Source organism: Argopecten irradians, chromosome 16, assembly GCF_041381155.1.
Source record: "Argopecten irradians isolate NY chromosome 16, Ai_NY, whole genome shotgun sequence".
Lineage (NCBI taxonomy): Eukaryota > Metazoa > Mollusca > Bivalvia > Pectinida > Pectinidae > Argopecten > Argopecten irradians.
The window spans coordinates 19,125,204-19,147,022 of NC_091149.1; the positions used below are offsets into that span (position 1 = coordinate 19,125,204).

At 37.3% G+C, this 21,819-nt stretch overlaps 1 protein-coding gene across 1 annotated transcript; it reads left to right on the forward strand.

Annotated features, from left to right (window-relative positions):
• The first annotated feature begins 875 nt into the window (after positions 1–875).
• LOC138309979 (proprotein convertase subtilisin/kexin type 5-like) lies at positions 876–21,465 on the forward strand. Its single transcript, XM_069251129.1, has 4 exons — positions 876–3,390; positions 4,525–10,692; positions 11,581–11,680; positions 19,348–21,465. Exons 1-2 carry the CDS (start codon positions 1,036–1,038, stop codon positions 4,633–4,635), a joined length of 2,466 nt encoding a protein of 821 aa, XP_069107230.1. The 5' UTR covers positions 876–1,035; the 3' UTR covers positions 4,636–10,692; positions 11,581–11,680; positions 19,348–21,465.
• The last annotated feature ends 354 nt before the right edge of the window (positions 21,466–21,819 follow it).

Sequence of the window (21,819 nt, forward strand, 5' to 3'; positions counted from 1 at the left end):
TTACATAATTTAAACGTTCGTTTGGACCTAAATGACCCAGGCTGTCGATGGGCCTTGAAAACAACCAAAAATATGTATACATTGGTGCAGCTTCCAAACCATACCTAGAGTACAAACAATAAGTAAGAGACTGGTTCCTTCGTATTTTATTAAAGGCGACTAAATTTCGGGGCTTACCTTTACTCATCTCCTTTACTGACTTTGACACCGTTTCGCTTAAAAGCCCGCCCGTGTGAGGAAGTCGAGACACGGCAAAGTTCATAAAAGTAGTCCTTGCTTCTGCTTGACGTTCACCATAACGGAAGTTGGACAACTGATTTGCCCCTTGTCCAATTATTTTGTTTGTTTGATTAATTAACGACTTTAGTGTGTCTCGGCCAGGGGACAGAACCCAGTACCTCACAGGGGCGAACGCTCACCCCATGGCCAAAAGTGAGGCGGTGCCAAGGGAGGCATTAGGAAAGATAAAGTCAGTTAGGAAGAAAAGAAAAGATAAGATCCTAAATTTAGTCGCCTTTTACGATCATGCAATAGGGGCAGCAGGTACAGTTCTAACGCCCTACCTGCAGGGATTAATGTGTTTATTAAACGGCATGCTTCAGTGATAAAGCACTATAAATAGAACAAAATGTCCATTATTACAAGGAATACACAACAAGAATACACTGCAGCCTCCCTAAATATAGCCACTTACCGCAAAACAATGCACATATAAGACGCACTCCTTTAATGTCCCAGGATGTTATAAATCTAACAGAGCAAACCAAACAATTAAAAATACCACTTCTAACATGATTAGATGGAGTAGTTATTTTTTAATCCTGAAAATCAATATTTAACAAGAAGTTAGATTTTACTAAGAATACATCCGCATGCTAAACATAAATAGATTTAACATGTTTTCCCAATATCGGTGAGTCATCATTGTATCAAACATACAATATATATGAAAACATTTACATTTGTGGACCTGATTAATGAGACAGAGATTTTTATCTTTTGCAGATAAACACCCGATCCGCTGGGGAGACAGACATGCCCAATCTACGCGGGATCTCAGACTGTCCATCACCGCTCCTTCAAGTAATGTTCAAACCTACGTGTTTAGAAAATTGTCCAGCGGATATACCTTTTGAATTCATGAGCATGTGCCTGACATTCTGTCCATACGGATATACAGAACACGACAACAATATAACTTGTAGAGCAGAAAAAAGTGATTTGAACTTTGACCTCTGTGGGACTACAGTGTGTTCCAAAGAAACACCGTTATGTTATAGCACCCAGTGCATGTCCGAATGTCCAAATGGAACCTTTCCAAAGGGAAGAAAATGTTTACAGAGTTGTGCTGATGCTTTGCCGTTTGTTTTGAATGACAGTTGTGTATCGAAGTGCCCTGATGACAAACCATATGACGAAAATGGATATTGCGTTTCAGCATGCACATCGAGCTATTTCCTGTATAACCGGAAGTGTTTAAGTTCATGTCCAGATCAAACTTTTGTGTATAGGTCGACCTGTGTTGAAAATTGCCCTCCTGAGGCCGAGAAGTCTGTCTCAGTCTGGAATAAAACCATTTGTGTCTCAGACTGTCCTAGTTACACAGTGTTCAATGGAAGCCAATGTGAACTAATATGCCCTATCGGTCAGGACTATTTGTGGAATGGTTCTTGTGTAAGTGATTGTCCTGAAATATTCCCATACACACATAACGTGACTCGAAGCTTCTCGCCGTACCAAATAGCAGTGTGTACCGATAGTTGTCCTTCTTCAACTTACTTAGAAGAGAACCACTGTGAATCAAATTGCCCTTATATATTGTACGAAAGTAATATCAAGTGTGTTTCAAGCTGTCCGGACAAACTGCCGTTTACTACGGGAGAATCACCTCCTTTTGTCTGTGTATCGGAACAATGCCCTTCTGATAACTATATTTTCAATAACACATGCGTAAAAGTTTGTCCGGCGTCGCATCCCTTCAAAGAGAATAGGGTATGCTTGCCAAAATGTCGATCTCGGATGGTTGGTTATGAGGGCACCTGTCTATTCTCGTGTCCTGATGTTGAGATGGATGTGAATAACGGTCAATGTGAGTGTCCGAACTCGCGTCCATTCCTACATCAAATAAGTGCAACACGGGTAGAATGTCGTGTTGCCGCAGTCTGTCCCAAAGGGGAATTCACATGGCATAATAACTGTTTCTATCAGTGTCCCGACTATACATTTTTCTTTAACTTCACATGTTTAGATAAATGTCCATCTTCTCATCCGTTTAAATACAGAAGTGACAGACATGGAGCGTTGTTAGCGTACGAATGTGTGTCAAACTGTCCAGAGAATACTTTTACAAATGGCGATTTTTGTTATGATCATTGTGTCAATCCATTTGTAGGTTTCCGGGGGAATTACACCTGTTTGGAAAAGTGTCCCGAATCGGATAGATGGCTCTCTGCTACTACAACTATTGCAAACCAGTTAGCGTTTGTGTGCTCAGAGAATTGCTCCGCGCCACGACTTATGAATAGCGACCAATGCCTTTTATCATGCCCAGACGACAAACCGTTTGTTGTGAATCAAACTTGTGTAAAGCAATGTCCAGTCACTTTAAATTTAAAAACAACACATGCTCATGGAATAGTTTGTTCTAAGGTTTGTCCGGAAAACTATATCCAGGACAGTGACACCTGCATGTTGAGGTGTTCTGCAGGTAAAGTTATAATCGATGATTTATGTGTAGACGTAAAATATTGCGTCCACGAGTACCAATATATCGAGTATTCTAAACATGGAACAATTTGCCGGAAGCGATGTTTAGATAATCAATTTGTTGACAATATCCGGTGTGTGACGTCATGTCCGCTTTTTGCTCTTGGGCAGTATTGTGTAAATGAATGTCCAAGCTACCAAAAATTTACACGGGAGCAAAACTCATCCACCGTCAATCCTGACAAACAGTGCTATGAAGATTGCCCGAGCAAAACATACGCAAATGGAACAAAATGTATTGCAATTGATTGTCCGCAAAAATATGTATCTGACTCCAGAAACTGTGTTTCTGTATGTCCAAAATCTCATCCGTATGTCAAGCATCAATACGTGTGCGTCAGTACGTGTGAAGATGACTATGTGATCGCTGATGACAATACATGTATAGAGGAGAAACATTGTCACCAGGAGACGGGCTACTTTGTGTACAGTAGACGCTGTGTAAATGCCTGTCCCCCGGGAACATTCGTTAATTACGTTAACAACGGTTGTATTTTGTCGAGCGTGGTATATCTGTTGATAGTAGTAGGGGTGCTTGGTATCATCTCCATGACGGCGGCTCTGGTCTGGTTCTATTACTACAGACAGAGGAAGAACTGCCAGACATGCTTCACAAAAATGCAGGTATGTGATCAAATGGTTTCAAACCGAATCAACATTCGAAAATTACTGTTAAAGAATTGCTCTCGTTGCACCCATTGAACAACTATCGTAAAAGGCGCCTAAGTTTGGTATATTTTATTTCCTTCCCATCTGATAAGAATTCTTCTTCCTGAAGTCCCGCTTGACACCGCCTCATTTCTGGTCTTGACTGTGCTGTGTGGTTTCTGGCAGCATGCATCGGTGAGATTCCCATGCAAGGTGGTAGTTTCTGCTCCTGCTTAGCGCTCAGTAAAAAGCGAGTGGGACGACTGGTTCGCCCGTTGTCAGTATAATGTGACCGGGTGGGGTGTGTTGCTTGGTGTCTTCGGCGGCATGCTTCAGTGATATAGCACTATAAAAAGGGCAAAAGTTCCTCTATACAAGAAGACACAACATGAATATACCGCAGTCTCCCGAAACACGCACCTCGCACAACATACAAGCAACACACCGCATACATGGGAGGCCGTCTTTACATGACCATAGCTGTTAATAGGACGTTAATTAATCAAACAAACAAACAAACAAACCCATGCATTCACACACGACACAACACGAATATACCGTAGTCACATAAAACTAACACCTGCACTTCATACACGCTACACACCGCATGCATGGGATGCCGTCATTACGTGATACTGGCTAGTAATAGGACGTTAGTTAATCAAACCAAAAGCATTCACACTCGAAACACATTTACCAATATCAACCAGTTGTCAAGATACGCATGTTATATAATATGTCATGATGATTTTCCCGTCAATGTCTCATGACACGTCCTTGGTTACTGAGGCTGGAATTAGTCTACAAAAATGTGACGTTACGCTCGCAACCACGTGACTACACAAAATGGTTTACGAAATATCCGTATTTTGGGAGACTTTGGTATGTTCGTATTGTATCTTCTTCTATAGTGGAACTGTCCTTTTTATAGTGCTATGTCGCTGCTCACCGCATTCATGGGAGGCCTTGCTTAAATGACCCTAGCGGCTGTTAAATAGGACTTTGGTTAATCAATCAAACAAACAAACCGTCCCGTATATTTCATATACAAACATTTCACGTTTTCTTCATGATTATCATTCTTACTATGATCAACACTTTCATTTCCAGGAGAGGTGTTCAGGGGACACTCCACTACTGAGAGAGGACGTATTATCAGACGGATACGCCATGACGGATATGGTAACGGACTCTCCCGGCAAGACAGACGTTACTGTATAAACGTTATATAACGGAGTGTGTTTAACTATCATTGTGTATCTGTTAATTTACATGTCCCTCAATCTTTACAGCTATATAGTTATGGTTTATTGTCGGTTCATTTAAAGATGCTCAACCGCCGTCAGAGCTAAAATGATACTCACTAATTTATCAATAATTTGTATATAATTCAATTTTGCTTATTACCAGCATTTTCAGTGGCTATAAAATTTACTTTATCAGCACATAAAGGAAAAAAATGGCGTCGACGTTGGTAACGTTGCTTCTGATTTGCTGAGATGACGGCGTACTGATTTCATAGACAAAAGAGTCCCAAAATGAATTTTGAGAATATTGAAGAGAGATTATCTTTAGGTAATTGAATTATAACGATTAATTTGAATAGATTTTTTATGTTATGGAGATATAACACAAAAATCTGAGACGACTCATATAATAAACCGCTTCGCGGTTTATTTAGAGTACACTCAGATATTTATGTTATATCTCCATAACATAAAAAATCTATTCAAGTTAATCCTTAATTATACGTATACATTTTGTATATATATGTTTAATAAACACACAATGTAAGATAATCTATTTTGCTTTTCATGCATGCGCAATAAGTACTTCAATCCATATAGGACATAGTGCTTCGTGATGTAATAAAATATTTTCAATATTTTTATATTGAAGTAAAATAATAAAATCACACTTTTCAATGGTGGTAATGGTGTAAAGTAAGTACCTTTTGTAACTGAGGAAAATTACTAATTCGTCTGCTCCTATTTCTGATAGAGAGAAATTACCATTCGTCAGCGGTGGAGCATCTTTAAATGGGATATTTTCACAACTTAGGTGGATATCGGCACGGTTTATATAATTCTCTCTGGGAATAATGAAATATGTATATGTTGAACAGACCCATAAATTTAAATCAGAGAATTTTGATTTTCTTCAAATTCAATCTTAACGATTTTGTTATATTAGTCTGTTCAACTGATATATGTTTCATTATTCCTCGGTTGGAATTATATCGACTGTACCGATGTCCCTCTAAAGTATCCCCACGAAAATCAGCGGCTTACAATAAAATTATCTATGCCGTAACATAATTATATATATTGCATTCGCTTAAATATAAAAGGAGCGAAAAATATTAGCTCCAGATCCTCCTATTTCAGTCTGTGTTCAGTGTGTGATTACCGGTGATGTACCTTTTCTACTTGTCACGGTGTCTATGGAAACATGAACACTAGAAGTAGTAAATTCTATACAACATATGTATCCTGGTTGGAATGTACACCTGACCGCTGTAGCAGAAATGTTACAGTGGCATTTTGCCACATTTACTTATCATCGCCATCATCATAATCATCCTCCTCATCGCCATCGTCATCCTCATTTTCAGCATCAACATCATCATCATCATCATAATCACCATCATCATCATTTTTAAAATTTTCCAGTGGTTCTGTAGATATTCTCAAACATCCTACATTTTCTGATACACACCTTATATATATCTTATTTCTCAGCATATTAAGTGCAGAGGGCATTAGTCCGCTAAACCTGCCTATATTATTAGGCATTTTTATTTATATATATATTTTTTTTTTTTTTTTTTTTTTTTTTTTGCCTAATATATTAGGGAAAAAAATAAAAAGCCTAATAATATAGGCAGGTTTAGCAGACTAAGAGGGCATATGCATGAATTTCATTAATTAATATTTATGCAAATGTGTTGATACAATACGTTTATTCACCATTGTGTATGATGCATTTTACAGAAATATAATGTATGTTAAATTATTTTGTTTCGTAAATGACCGGATACTTATTTATTGATCATTTCTGTTTGATACTGGTATTTTTAAACAGCTTGCATATTGACATTCGTGCTCAGCGATTGGGTGAAAGCGAATTCTAGGGCGAGTCATTTGGAATGACAATTTCTTTTTTTATATCTATTTTTACATGGATTGTTTTTATGGTGGAATGAATATTTTCTTTTTTATATCTCTTTTCACATAGATTGTTTTTATGGTAATATCTTCACGGATGTTATAGTATGGATAAAGTAATATAAGTATTTTAAATAAGAGGTTGTGCTTTACATGTGTAATATTCAAAGTGTAAATGGTTACTGTACAGTGCTTAAATTCATAGAGACAATATCGCGCGGTTTACTACAGATCATAATCGCGGAGTTTAAGTTTTCATGGTTCACCGACTCATATAATACTTTTGAACTATTGTTCTTATGCACGTCAATAAATATTTCTCTGGTGTTTGGAATTTGGTAGCAACGCGAATATATAACAAAAATCAACCATCCACGATATTTGACCATTATAAAGTATCTATTTCCTCAACTGGATATTCCGTCTTTGCATATTACAGAATTGGCGCCCTTACGGGTTGTTACAATTGTACATCAATATTTTGTGAGCGCAATTCACGCGGTTTTCGCCGAAATTTATGACGTTACGCTCGCAAATACATGACTTGAAAATTTTTACCTACCTGCAAAAGCAGATAACTCTGCACTATGCAAATACAGAAGATATTAAATTGTAGACAGAACTGGATTAGTGCTATTAGGTTATATACAATTTTGATGTAAAATATTTCTGTTTACAAAGCTTTTGCTAGTATCATTTTAAGTTTGTATTAAACAGATCTTAAAAGTTTGCCCAGGATTTGGTGGCAGACCAAATTCAACGAATTAGGTTGTTATCAGATTTTACACATATAAACTTTATACTGTACTTCAATGTGTGCGTGCGCTTAGATTTAAGAGCCACGAGAAAAAAAAGACTACAACAGTGGCATAATTCTAAAACGCGAAATGAAGCAATCACGAAAAAGGTGTTAAGCATGGATGTCACTATGTTTTAATTTCGTCGGGGTATGATTTTTTTTTTTTTTTTTTTTTTGCAAATTGTGAAAATCAGCAAGTTTGCAAATAATTATATCATACCCCGATGAAATTACGAAATAGTGCCATCAATGCTTGTTTTTAGTTTTTCAGACTACATGATAAAATATTATGCATTTACACGTACGATTCCTTTTATTTTGAAAGTGATTATTTTTTCCAAATCACTACGCAACGTCAATGTTTCTTTTCTGACGTCGTCAAGATAACGGCGGGATTTTGCGCCATTTTCGTTTTTTCCGTAGTGGTATGGAAAAAGATGTCGGCCAATCAGAAGGCCAGATTTTGTTTGAAAACAAAGCAATTAATTATTTAGTGATGAAAACGCAAAATAAATTGACGTTGTGGCGAAAACGGAGTTGAGAGATGAAATCGCGAAAATCAGTTGTTTTACAGTAAAGATGTTGTGCTGTTATTGTATAAACATTACATATCGCTGTCATTGTTGTGAAGGGTTCATTGTTGTATTCATATTTTTGATATGATGTTCACATGTTATGTTATATAGTTTAGTTGAAGTGTATGATACTCGTATATATCTACTTACAAAAGAGTATGTTTCTTTAATACCTCGACATGCGTTTTTCCTTATGATTTCGTAATTAAAATATTGACTTCCCGATAGTTTAAAGATACTCCCCCGCCGACGAATGGTATTTTTTCTCGCTCTCCCCCTATATAAAAACATGAGCAGACGAATCAGTATTTTTCTTCAGTTACAAAAGTTACTTTCTTTTATTGAAAAATTGAATTTTAATGAATTGCATTCCGAAAAAATGTCCATGACACTATACCCTAAGGTTTTTATATATTTTTTTTTATTTGGAATTAAGTACTTATTGCGCATGCACCAAAAGCAAAATGAATTATTCATATGCATTTTTGTGTTAATTACACATATAAATACGACTACACATTAATTATTGTTCAAATGTTGGGTATCGTTCAGGTTCTGTCGGCTGTTGAACATCTTTAAAGCAAATTCCGTTTGCCTCCTTCACAGGAAAACCACTTTGTTTTCTGGAAATGAAACTCAAATTTTACCGAGAAATCAGTTATCATGTTAACCCGTCACGAGTTTGTATGTTATACAGCTTCAGGCGACATGAGTGCATGGCTCGAGATAAACCAGTACTACACCCGAGGTTGATAATAGTATTTATATTTATCGCATGATTAAAGTTTGAGTTCAAAATATGTACATTGTAATAACCCTATGCTGATTGAAATAGATTATTAATCTCACACCGGTTGATAGAGGATATGATACCATCCATACAATCATGCTTTGGTGACCCTTATGTGTCTTGTTCTCAATTCAAATCCATCCACATATCAACTAAAACCAATTTCGACACAATATGTATCTACATGAAGGTATATTGTTTTGTGGGGCGAAATGACTATAGACATGAAGACAAGTCAGCATGTGTTGAAAGTCGAACATTTACCAAATATCTGAGGTAGTGGTTGTGTTGGACGGTCACGAGTATGTCAACCTTAATGATATGTCGTTAGATCCTCATTGGAAAGGAGCGAGAATAAGGATAATTAATTGAGCTTCTAACTGACTTTATCCTTCCTAATGCCTCCCTTGGCACCGCCTCACTTTTGGCCTTGAGTTGAGCGTTCGCTCCTGTGAGGAAGGCTCTGGGTTCTGGCCCCTGGCCGAGACACACCAAAGTCTGTAAAAGTGGTAGTTTCTGCTCCTGCTAAGCGCTCAGCATACATGGAGTGGGACGACTGGTTCGCCCGTTGTCAGTATAATGTGACCGGGTGGGGTGTGTTGCTTTGTGTCTTCGGTTGCCTGCTTCAGTGATATAGCACTATAAAAAGGACAACAGTTCCACTATACAAGAAGACATTACATGAATATACCGCAGTCTCCCAAAACACTCACCTATCACAACATACACGCAACACACAGCATACATGGGAGGCCGCCCTTACATGACCATAGCTGTTAATAGGACGTTAATTAATCAAACATACAAAAAAACTACTAGTCTTAAGATAACGTAATGTCTAAACAGTAATATTGGATTGATCGACTATCTGTGTTTGCCTATGTATGAGGGAACCAAATGATTTACGACAATAAAACATTAGTTTCAGCCAAGGTGAATGCCTGATCCTTGAGCGATATTTTCTAGTCATCTCGCCTGTTAATCAAATGCTTTGAAGATCCATCACTTTCTGTTTAAAACGAGCAAAGAGGATATTTACCCAAATATATTTTGTATATTAATAAGGTTGTCCGATTACATGTTCATGTCAAATGCATAATCTTCATGTTTATAGAACACTCAGAATAAACGAGTTTATAGAACTCACAGAATAAGTGAGTTTGTAAGTCACTAAAAATAAGTGAGCTTATTGAACGCTCAGAATAAGTGAGTTTATAAAACACTTAGAATAAGTGAGTTTATAGAACTCACAGAACAATTGAGTTTATAGAACACTCAGAATAAGTGAGTTTGTATGTCACTTAGAATAAGTGAGCTTATTGACCGCTCAGAATAAGTGAGTTTATAAAACACTTAGAATAAGTGAGTTTATAGAACTCACAGAACAATTGAGTTTATAGAACACTCAGAATAAACGAGGTCATAAAACACTCAGAATAAGTGAGTTTATAGAACAATCAGAATAAGCGAGTTTGTGGAACAATCTTGACGTAATCATTCCGTGCTTGTTGATATACCAATTATGTTTTTTTTTTTAATTTTGTATTTTTTATTCCTGTTGAAGCATTTAATTTTACTAGGTAATATTGTGTATTATATACAGCTGTGTCGTTAATAATAAACTTAATACAAAACAACTATGTCTTTTTCTTCCCTCAACGCCGCTTTTTATTCAATTTTGCTTTATTTGTACTTCATACACGTTAATTGAGCCTTTACCTTCAGTCAGAAAGTTTAACCTTTGACCTGATACCTCCAAATCTTCTGTTTCATCATGTATTTACGTCATATTGAATGCTAGTTTGACAACAAAAACAATGTATCCATCATTAGAATTACCGTACTTGATGTATATCATGTATTTGTGACCGCCCACTGGAATAGGATACGATAAGACTGTGTTATCTCTACACAAAGTGTAATAGAGTGCACAGTCTGGGGTTAGATGTAAGTATATGATTAAATAATGTTAATTCTTTGTTTGTGACAATATTATATCTAAGAACACTATTAGATATACGACTGTCGTCAATATTATTCTATAATTTAAAGATTCGGTAGAAGTAAGAAAATCCAGGCGATATTTGACTCAATAGTGTGAGTGTGTTTAATAATGATGAAGTCACGTGTTCAAACAGACTTCCATTATCTATTTGAATATAGATATAGGTATTAAAATGAACAAACACTCACGGAGTCTAAACAAATAGTTAACTCTACCATTAAATGTATAATTATGCAACATGACAAGTGGAATGATTCGACCTGATGTTGTTTTTTCATTATTTTAAGTCACAAATGTAGAAAAAATAGGCCATATGGTTAGAAATCATTAAAATCTGATTTGTATGACACTTTATCAACAAAAGTCTCAATACAGGTTTAGATGGAATGAAGTCGCTTTATAAATACTAATAATACTAAAGTTGGCCAATTAAGCAAATATCCGTATTTTTCTGATTTTTGTGGGTCTTGAAAAACACTTCCAAATTCTTACTTGTGACGACTTTGAAGAAAAAAATTTGTTGCAGTTATTTTGGAGTAAAATCTTTATTAGACTATACTGTAAAAATGTGAAATGAGGTTGTAGACCACTTATTTGCTCCTTATCCCGAAACTGGAAAACACCACAGGCTATAAAAGTGCTAGTTTCTGCTCCTATATAACGTTCAGCGTAAAAGGTGTAAGCCTGGTATGCCCGTTGTGAGTTTAATACAACCGGGTGTGATGTGCTGTCCGATGTCTCTGACGGTACACTGCAGTAAGATAGCACTGTATAATAAGTTCCCAATAATGCAAAGATATACATCTTTAACTGATGTTTTTATGCTTTAGGACTAAGATGCCAGCCCTAAGAGTATGTGCGGTGTTACTATTGGTTCTTAAGCTTGTGGTCAGTCAACAGCCCACTCCCGGGTCGTGTCATACCGTTACTGTAAGTAAACACTAAATAACGTCTACATATGAAATAAATAGGTAATTCATAATAATCATACTGTGTAGTTGATAACATACCACAGTCTACCAAAACACGCATCTCACACAACATACACGGTACACACTGCATAGGATTCCATCCTTAACTGTCCGGTTGTTAATAGAACGTTAATTAATCAAACAAACAAACAAACAAAAAAACAATTTCGATGACTAACGTTGTGATCTTGTGAATAATAAAAGTGTATTAAAACAATAATAACATAATATGGTTTATATAGGGGGTCTTAGAAGGATTTGCACATCAAACTAATGCAATATTTCCGGAGTAATCTAAGATTCATTTCACTATTTTACCGTCCGGCGCAATGATATTCAACTAACATGCGGTCATTAGGACGACGGCGGGAAACATAAAACGACCCGCTTTATAAAAATTAACATTTAATCTTAATTGTTCAGAAGGTGATCATAAGTTTAATATTAAAGGTAAGCTTATAACTTATCTACAAAATTATCAATCTCTTTTTACATCCTCATTTTAGGTAGTGGGTCTTTAAAATTCGCAAAAGGTTTCGTTCAACGAAAAAATACCGCTTGTACACATTGTTTTTACTGTCATTATTTTTACTTTATGACATTTGTTTCATTAAAGTTCCTGTCAAATGCTATGTTTCCAGACATGTCAGTTGAAGCATGTTATTTTTTTTTACATTTTACGTTAAAGATGACAATGCAAGTTTAAAACGTTCATGTTGAGAATAAACATATCTTTCACGTGGTTTGCTGATGACTCCAAAATATTTTTTATTAAAGTGACAAGAAGGCACAGCACGAATATACTGCAGTCTCCTAAAACACGCACTCGCACTTCATATACACCACATATATGGGAGGCCGTCCTTATATGACTGGCTGTTAATGGGACATTAATTTAATCAAACAAACAATCCAACATATCGACCATCATTGGTAAGGAAGTTGGTTTGGGGCTATCATTAACCATTGTTGGTATAGGTGGGTATCAATAAAGCACACTTGTAAAACCGGTTTTCATTTCAACATTGAACACACACAATGCATCGTACCCGATACATTCACAATGCAATCGCCTGATAAAGTGCCATTGACGTGTAAATTATCAATACTTAAATCAACAACAGCCGAAAAATACGTCCGATATAATAGATACGAACATTACGTAATATGCACATATATAATGTAATCGGTTTGGAAGAAACTTGTTTAATCTTAACACGGATGTTATTAGCTTGCATTGTCAGCTTAACCTCTGAGAATTCAATATTTTCCTGTATTAAACTTTTTTTCCTCGTTTAGATTTTCGCAAGAGCTCCACTAAACAAGAAACACAACACGAACATACCACAGCCTCTCACAACACGCACTTCACACACGCAAGACATATACGACATACATATGAGTTCGTCCATAAATGACCCTGTCTGTTAATAGGACGTATATATATATAATACACCAAACCAATATAAATAGGTTATTGGCGATAGTGATATTTTCTAAGAAAACATATTTATTTCAAAACACTACTTTACTAGCAAAAGTCAAGAAAATGGAATGAATGTTAAATATATTTAATGCAGACGAAACCTGTTTTAAAATCTATATTATCAGGAAAACTGAGTACATTGAATTTAATTTATCCCGTCATGTTTGTATTGTAACATGATTAAGGCCTGTTGAATGCTCTTACTATTCTATTGCTTTTGTAAGATTGTGATTACCCTACGCCATGTACCAATGTATGCATTGTGATGTCTTACTAAGTTTATGATAATGGTAAACATACACATTCGTGTGACTATCCTGTATTTAGTATATACCTATCCGAACTAACCGGATACGGAAGTATGTTTGTATTCTGTACACATGCGCAGTTGAATAAACGTGGTAGCCATGATGCTGTGAACCTTCGATGGTGTTGATTTCTATGTTTGGTTCAATCCGTCCTTAAATGGGTATTTAACTCACGTAACAAACACTACACATTTGGCGACGAGGATGTAAAACCCCAATGTGATGGCGCAGACAGTTAATTTAACGGATTTGGGCTGTATTTCCAAATTCGACACGACTCAAATTTCCACGTTGGGATATCGATGGGAAAAATGGATGCGGTCATTTGAACTTTACGCTACAGGCAAAGGAGTGGACAATGCGGTACAAAAACAGGCATTATTATTACACTGTGCAGGTCCGGCGGTGCAAGACATATTTTACACCTTGGAGGTTAGAGCGCCGGGTGAAGGAGAAAACGTGTATACCGTTACCAAAGACGTGTTGTTAAGACATTTCAGGCCTCAAGTGAACGAGACATTCGAAAGGTCGCAATTCAGGGCCATGTCACAAGATCCAGCGGAATCGATTGAACAATTCATCACAAGGCTACGTGAAAAAGGTCAGTTCTGTAATTTCATAGACATGAATGAGATGATTCGTGACCAAATCATTGAGAAATGTAGTTCGAGTCGTCTAAGGAGGAAGCTACTCGAAAGACGTAACGTTACTCTCGATCAAATACGAGAACTAGCAAACGCATTTGAAGCGGCGCAAAGGGAGGCAACTTCAATGGAAACGCATGAAACGGTACGGAAAGTTAGTGCAAAAGATACCGAAAAGAAACGTCAAAGGTCTGGGTACCAGTCTTAAAAATCTGAGAATAGCAGAACGTGTTTTGCATGTGGTTATTCTGGACACCTAAAATCTGATCCATCCTGCCCTGCTAAGACTAGGAAGTGTAACCAGTGTAAAAAAGTTGGACATTTCGCTTCGCGATGTAAAACTAAATCAAAACAACACAACCATACTCGTGTGAAGCAAGTTGACGCTGATGATGACTCTAACGATGAATTTCTATTCAGTATTGATGCAGGTGATGATGACAGTTACATAAATTTAGAACTGGGAGGCGTCAAAGCAAAATTCGTGATTGACTCTGGTGCAGGTGTTAATGTGCTAGACCAACAGTATTGGGACCAGCTGAAAAGGAACAACATCAAGGTACGTGACCAGAAAATCAAACCAAGTAAGAGGTTATTTGCATATGGGATCGACGTTCCATTAACTGTAGTAGGAAGTTTTGTAGCAGAGGTCAAGGAACCAGAATCTGGAGTTCAAAAGACAGCCGAGTTCTTTGTTATTAAGGAAAAAGGAAAGGCGTTGATGGGGAAAGGAACAGCTAAAGATCTGGGAATACTCCGATTAGGACCAGAAAAGGTGACTGTAAGCTCAATTCGAGAAAAGTACCCAAGTGTTTTTGAGGGTATTGGAAAGCTTAATGACTATCAACTAAAGCTACCTATTGATAAAACTGTGAAACCAGTTGTGCAAGCTGGTAGGAGGATGGCGTATTCGTTAAGGGAGAAGGTTGAGAAAAAACTGGACGAGCTTGTACGCGGAGATGTCATCGAACAAGTGACAGGTCCCACTGAATGGGTGTCACCAGTTGTTATTGTACCCAAGTCGAATGGAGATATCCGACTATGCGTCGATATGCGAGTCGCGAACACGGCAATCATTCGTGAAAGGTATCAGATACCAACAGTCGACGAAATCCTACAAGAATTAAACGGAAGCGTTATTTTCACGAAACTCGACATTGCCCAAGCTTACCACCAAATTGAACTTGATAAGGGATCAAGGGGAATAACTGCGTTCATGACCCACAAAGGTGTCTTCCAGTATAAACGGTTGATGTTTGGTATCAGCTGTGCTCCGGAAATGTACAATCGCATTATAATGCAGCTTCTCGACAAATGTGACGGAGTACACAGCATTTTCGACGATATTGTGGTACATGGGGCTACTCAGGAGGAACATGATCACCGTCTCAACAAGGCATTATCTGTTATCCAGGAGAGGGGCCTCACACTGAACTATGACAAGTGCAAATTTAATCTACCTGAAGTAGAGTTTATGGGACATATTTTGTCAGGACGTGGTATAGGACTTGCGAATGAAAAAGTGAAAGCAGTACAGGAAGCTCGACGTCCAGAAACTGTGTCGGAAATGAGGAGTTTCCTTGGTCTCGTCAATTTCAGTGGAAGATTTATTCCCGACTTAGCAACAGTAGCTGAACCGTTAAGGAAGTTGACCAAAAAGAGTGAACCGTTTGAGTGGACGACTGACCAGGAAACAGCATTTCAGATTTTGAAAAAGAGACTTTCTAGTGCAGAAACACTGGGTTACTTTGACTTAAATGCGAAAACCCAAGTTATAGCAGATGCTAGTCCTGTTGGACTCGGAGGCGTGCTCGTACAGGAGAAAGATGGACAGAGCCGTGTAATCTGCTATGCAAGTCGTAGTCTGACGAATGTGGAGAGGAGATATTCCCAAACGGAGAAAGAAGCTCTCGCGTTGGTGTGGGCATGTGAACGTTTTCACTTGTATATCTACGGTACAGATTTTGAGTTACTGACTGATCACAAACCACTTCAGTATATATTCACTCCGAAATCAAAACCATGTGCTAGAGTTGAACGTTGGGTGCTACGGTTGCAACCCTATAGGTACACCGTACGACATATACCAGGACCCAAAAACATTGCGGACTCGTTATCTCGATTGTTGACAAGGGATCCAGAGTCTATGGTGAAAACTCGAGACAAAACCGAGGAATATGTCAACTTTGTCGCGGAGTCTAGCGTGCCTACAGCCATGACCCTTCGCGAGATGGAGTTAGAATCTCAGAAAGATTCTGAATTAGACAACATCAGACAGTGTATGTTGTCAGGGAAATGGGACAAAATTAAACACAAAGACTACATTTTGGTCAGACATGAACTTTCGTGTGTAAACAATTTAGTACTGCGGGGTACAAGGATTGTTGTACCTACCTTATTGAGGGAGAGAGTGCTCGACATAGGTCATGAAGGACACCCAGGCATAGTGTTAATGAAACAGAGACTACGTTCTAAAGTATGGTGGCCCAAAATGGATCGTGATATTGAGAACTATTGTAATACGTGCTACGGATGTCAGCTTGTCAGCAATCCGTCGAACCCTGAACCAATGGTGAGAACCGAGTTTCCCTCAGGACCGTGGCAAGATATCGCGATAGACTATCTTGGACCCCTACCGTCTGGCGACAATTTACTTGTCGTAGTAGATTTTTACTCAAGATGGGTAGAAGTCAACATATGCAAATCAACGACAGCAGAGAAAACAGTCTCCAGTCTTAAGAAACTATTTAGTTCATTTGGTAATCCGGTCAGTGTTACATCAGATAACGGACCCCAGTTCCGTAGTGAGGTATTTCAGTCATTCCTAGAAAAGAATGGAATCGAACATCGACGTGTCACTCCTCTATGGCCTCAAGCTAACGGGGAAGTGGAAAGACAGAACAGGTCAATTTTGAAACGGATAAGAATCGCACATGCTCAAAAGCAAGACTGGAAGGAGGATCTACAAACTTATCTAATGATGTATCGTGCTACACCACATTCGACTACAGGAATAAGCCCAGCAGAGCTTATGTACGGGAGGAGACTTCGTACGAAACTACCTGACCTCGATTACAGATCAATGGATATCGACATTGCCATTCGGGATCGAGACAGCGAAAGGAAGGAAAAAGGAAAGATGTACGGAGACGAGAAACGCAAGGCAAAGGAAAGTGAAATCTGTGTTGGTGATAAAGTGTTATTAAAGAAAGATCGTGAAAATAAGTTAGATTCAGTGTTTCATCCAAATCCTGTGAAAGTTGTGGCCAAATATGGCAATTGTGTGAAAATCCAGACCCAGAAAGGTCAGGAATATAAGAGAAATATCACTAATGTCAAAAAGTTCTTTGAGAAGGAGAAAAGTGTGCTGAATTCGAAAACGGATAAGCAAAATGTGGATGAGCCACGTGAAAAGGAGTTTGACCTTCCTCAAGGTCATGATTCGGAACAAGAAGTTCATCGCTACAACTCGGGCAACTTACCAGAGGAAAACTCAATTCAGGAACAGGAAGAAACGACGTTAGATACCGACGCCGACCTAGGTATTGGTGACGACAACTCCAGGGGCGTCGTACCACTTCGACGATCAGCGCGCACCACACAAGGACAGTTGCCAACGAGATTTAAAGACTATGTAAAATAATCCTGTGAATATGAACTACATATGATAACTGATTTAATTTCTGGAATTCATATCAAGCAGATATGTGGAAAATAGTGTTATATAGAACTGTGATAAATGACGGACAGTAAAATGGAAAAAAGTCGTGGAATAGGTGAAAAGTTAAAATATGTTTATTTGAAGCAGATAGTTCAAATATTGGTAAAATTATTTTATTGACTTTTAAATGGTTTATGTGATTAATCAAAACAGTTTAATCAATAATGTTATGACATTAATTTCAAAGTTTACATATGGTAATATTTTGAGTGCTAAAATATGATATGAAGGTTCTTTCATTTAAAAGAAAAAAGAAAGGGATTGTGATGTCTTACTAAGTTTATGATAATGGTAAACATACATATTCGTGTGACTATCCTGTATTTAGTATATACCTATCCGAACTAACCGGATACGGAAGTATGTTTCTATTCTGTAAACATGCGCAGTTGAATAAACGTGGTAGCCATGATGCTGTGAACCTTCGATGGTGTTGATTTCTATGTTTGGTTCAATCCGTCCTTAAATGGGTATTTAACTCACGTAACAAACACTACATGCATTATAAATACAATCATGTATGTGAACTCTTGTAACAATAAACTTTGAACTTTGTAAGTCATTTTATCAGTAAAGGTAAACATGGAAAAAAAGTGCCGATCCCAGTGTCACATGTATGATAACATTCCCAGCTATAAAAACAAAAATAAATATATAAATAAAAAAGCCGGTCAGGTATCTTGGCGATTTCGCGGGACATCGCTCTGATCACGAAAATTTGATCCGCCAATTATTGAAGATGCTCCACTGCCCGGTATTGTGTCTCTATCAAAAATGGAGCAGACGAATTAGTATTTTTCTTCAGTTACAAAAGTTACTTACTTTACACCATTACCACCAATGAAAAGTTTGAGCTTCTAATTTTACTTCAAGATAAAAATATTGCATATTATTAATTGCGTCCCGAAAAACTCCGATGGCACAATGTCCTTTATGGAATGAAGTACTGATTGCGCTTGCACCAAAGGCAAAATAAATTATCTTATACTATTGTTTGTGTTCATTAAACATATATATACACGATTAAACACAAATAATTGTTCAAATGATGAGTGCCGTTTATGCTCTGTTGGCGGTGAAACATCTTTAACAAATGGTTGAATCATATATATTATATTGCGAACATCTCGTTTATAGATGAAATCGTGAAAAGGGTGTCTTGCGCGAGAAAAACTGGCTATACGGTAACTCCATCGTGGCTGGTCCTGAGTCCATGTTGAAAAATAAGGGCGATAAAGTCTAGATTATAAGTTATAACCTCCATCTTAACATCAATCACCCAAACCAACAATCTCAAAAAAAAAAATCAAGCAAAACGCACAAAATATAATCTTCGGGATACTCATTTTTCATGTTTGTAATTAAAAACCCAATTAACAAAGCAAACTTTGAAGAATCTAGTTTCCCTGATACTTAACTTCTTGCATCATTAACGATAACAATATAATATATATTTCATTGTTACAGGTACCATTGTGTAACACGCTGCCGTACAGAGCCTTTTTGCCGAATAGATTTTCACATCGCAGTATGGAGGATGCTGGATTGGAAATACATCAGTTTTATCCTTTGGTGAAAGTTCAGTGTAGCCCAGCTCTAAAGCCGTTCTTATGTGCTACATATTTCCCACAATGCAGTCCAAGAGGTGGCGGAATCGAGGCATGCGCATCACTGTGTAGACAGGCAAGGCAGGGTTGTGAGGGACTTCTGAATAGATTCGGATTCCAATGGCCAGAGTCACTGAACTGTTCAACATTTTCGGAAAGTTACAGGTGTTTGACAATGGAAGATATTGGCCCAATGTAATTACATATTCATAAATAATTCCTTCTTGATTTTTGTACTATGATCATAACTAAAAAAAAACTACGTATTTTTTACTTTCAATCCAATGCCATAGAATCTATCATTCTTCAAAATCTAATGTTTACATTTTATGACCCATTCTTACATATTGCAAAATTATCTATCTTACGGGAAGTTATGCATTGTGACGTCATTGTTTTCTGTGCGAAATTACGTCGTTTTCTTTGACGTCACAATCGATATCTACCCAAAGAACAGATGACTATATGATATGGAAAGTCAAGAAATTTTCTTCTTGTCGCAACAGCTGTATTTCATAATCGTTTGAAGCAATGTATGTAATGGTAACATTTGTAATTCAACATGGTCATAATTTTAATTTAAGAATGAAGTGTATTTCGTGGAACGGTAATGCATCACACTGTTATACTTAATAATCCTACAGTCATATCAATATCAGATAAAGTTAAGATGTAACGGATTGCAATAAAACTTATAGCGATAGAAATCACATTTAATGGTTTGGTTCGATTTATTATATGAACGTCCTATTAACATCCAGGGTCATTTTAGGACGGCCCCAGTGTATGTTGTGTATTGCGTGAATAACGTGCGAGGTGCTTGTGTTGGGAGACTGTAAACGTGATATTTTCGTATTGCATCTTATTTTTTAGTATAGTGTGATAACACTTCAGCATACCGCCTAAAACGCCAAGCAACACACGCCACCCGGTCATATAAAACTGACAGCGGGCGAAACATTCGTTCCTCACCCTTCAAAGGATACAATAACTACCACTTTTAGAGATAAAGGTGTGTCTCGGCCAGGGTACAAAACACAAATTCTCTCCCATTTGACAGAGATATCTACACTTCCGGTGGGGATATGATTTCTCTGTCTTACCCGGAAGTTGTAAAACGTCATATCCAAATAAACATTAACATTTGCAGTCCCATTGACTATCAATATCACTTTTGACCTCAACTTCGTGGTTCATGCACGTACTGACCTAATGATCCTTGCAATCGGAAGTCCACCTGCCTTTACATATTTCGTTGATGTTTATGCGGTCATGTGGTATAACGATGTCTTGATATGGAAATTAAATTTAAAGATTTAAGTTAAAGTAAGCTATATATAATATGATTGACCAGTGTGAATATTCTTCAGGCACATATTTCAGAAATACATTTGATACGTCGTGTATATGTCCCCAGGCCATAACATGACAGATTTGTCAGTTTTACATGTGCGATTAAATGTTAGTGTCTGGTCAGATGTGACATATACATGTAATATGTAATAACCTTAATATGTTGTATTGACAAGTATTTCCATGTCGTATCTATTCTGACAAACTTGTACACGTAGGCACATATTCACATAGGTTATAAAAAGGCCTGACAGAGAGAGACTTGGGGAGTCTTAGAGAGTCTCAGGTCTGCACCACTCCCTCGGGAGTACGGTCCCACTTGGGATTCAAGATGCTTACACGTATATTGTAAGTTGAACTGTATATTGAAATGTAAATATGCATCACAGGATGAAATAAAATGTCGACAGAAATTTGGAGTCCTCCTTCTTCAATTACAACACAACATCGACATGAACCTCACAGACGATGTGCCAACAACCAACATCAAGCCATCATCATATATCATCAAACTTGAAAATATTATAGTCAAAAGACTTTTTCTAAATGGCTCTGATACAATATATGTAAAAACTATCTCCAATTTGATAGTGTCATTAAATAAATACTTTTATTCGTATTGAAATCACGTTTTGTAGTTTTTAACATTTTGGGGAAAATTACATGGCTAGGAAAAGAGTCATCCCTGCTTAAGCGAAGGAAAGGGAAATAACTTCCCTCGGAGCAGATTTACAACAGTCGAACCCATTGCAAGCCTCGGGTTAGCCAGTCGTGAATCTCCTCCTCGGGTATAGAATTCTCTGTTCTTCCCTCAAGGTAGGGACATATACTCTAAGTGTACCTTAAGGGAGAGAGCACTAAACTGAAGACCAAAAGTGAGGCGTTGTCCAGAGAGACATGAGGAAGAAGAAAGTTAGTTAGGAAGAGAAAAAAGAAAGATACAATCCTAAATTAAGTCGCCTTTTACGATCATGCAATA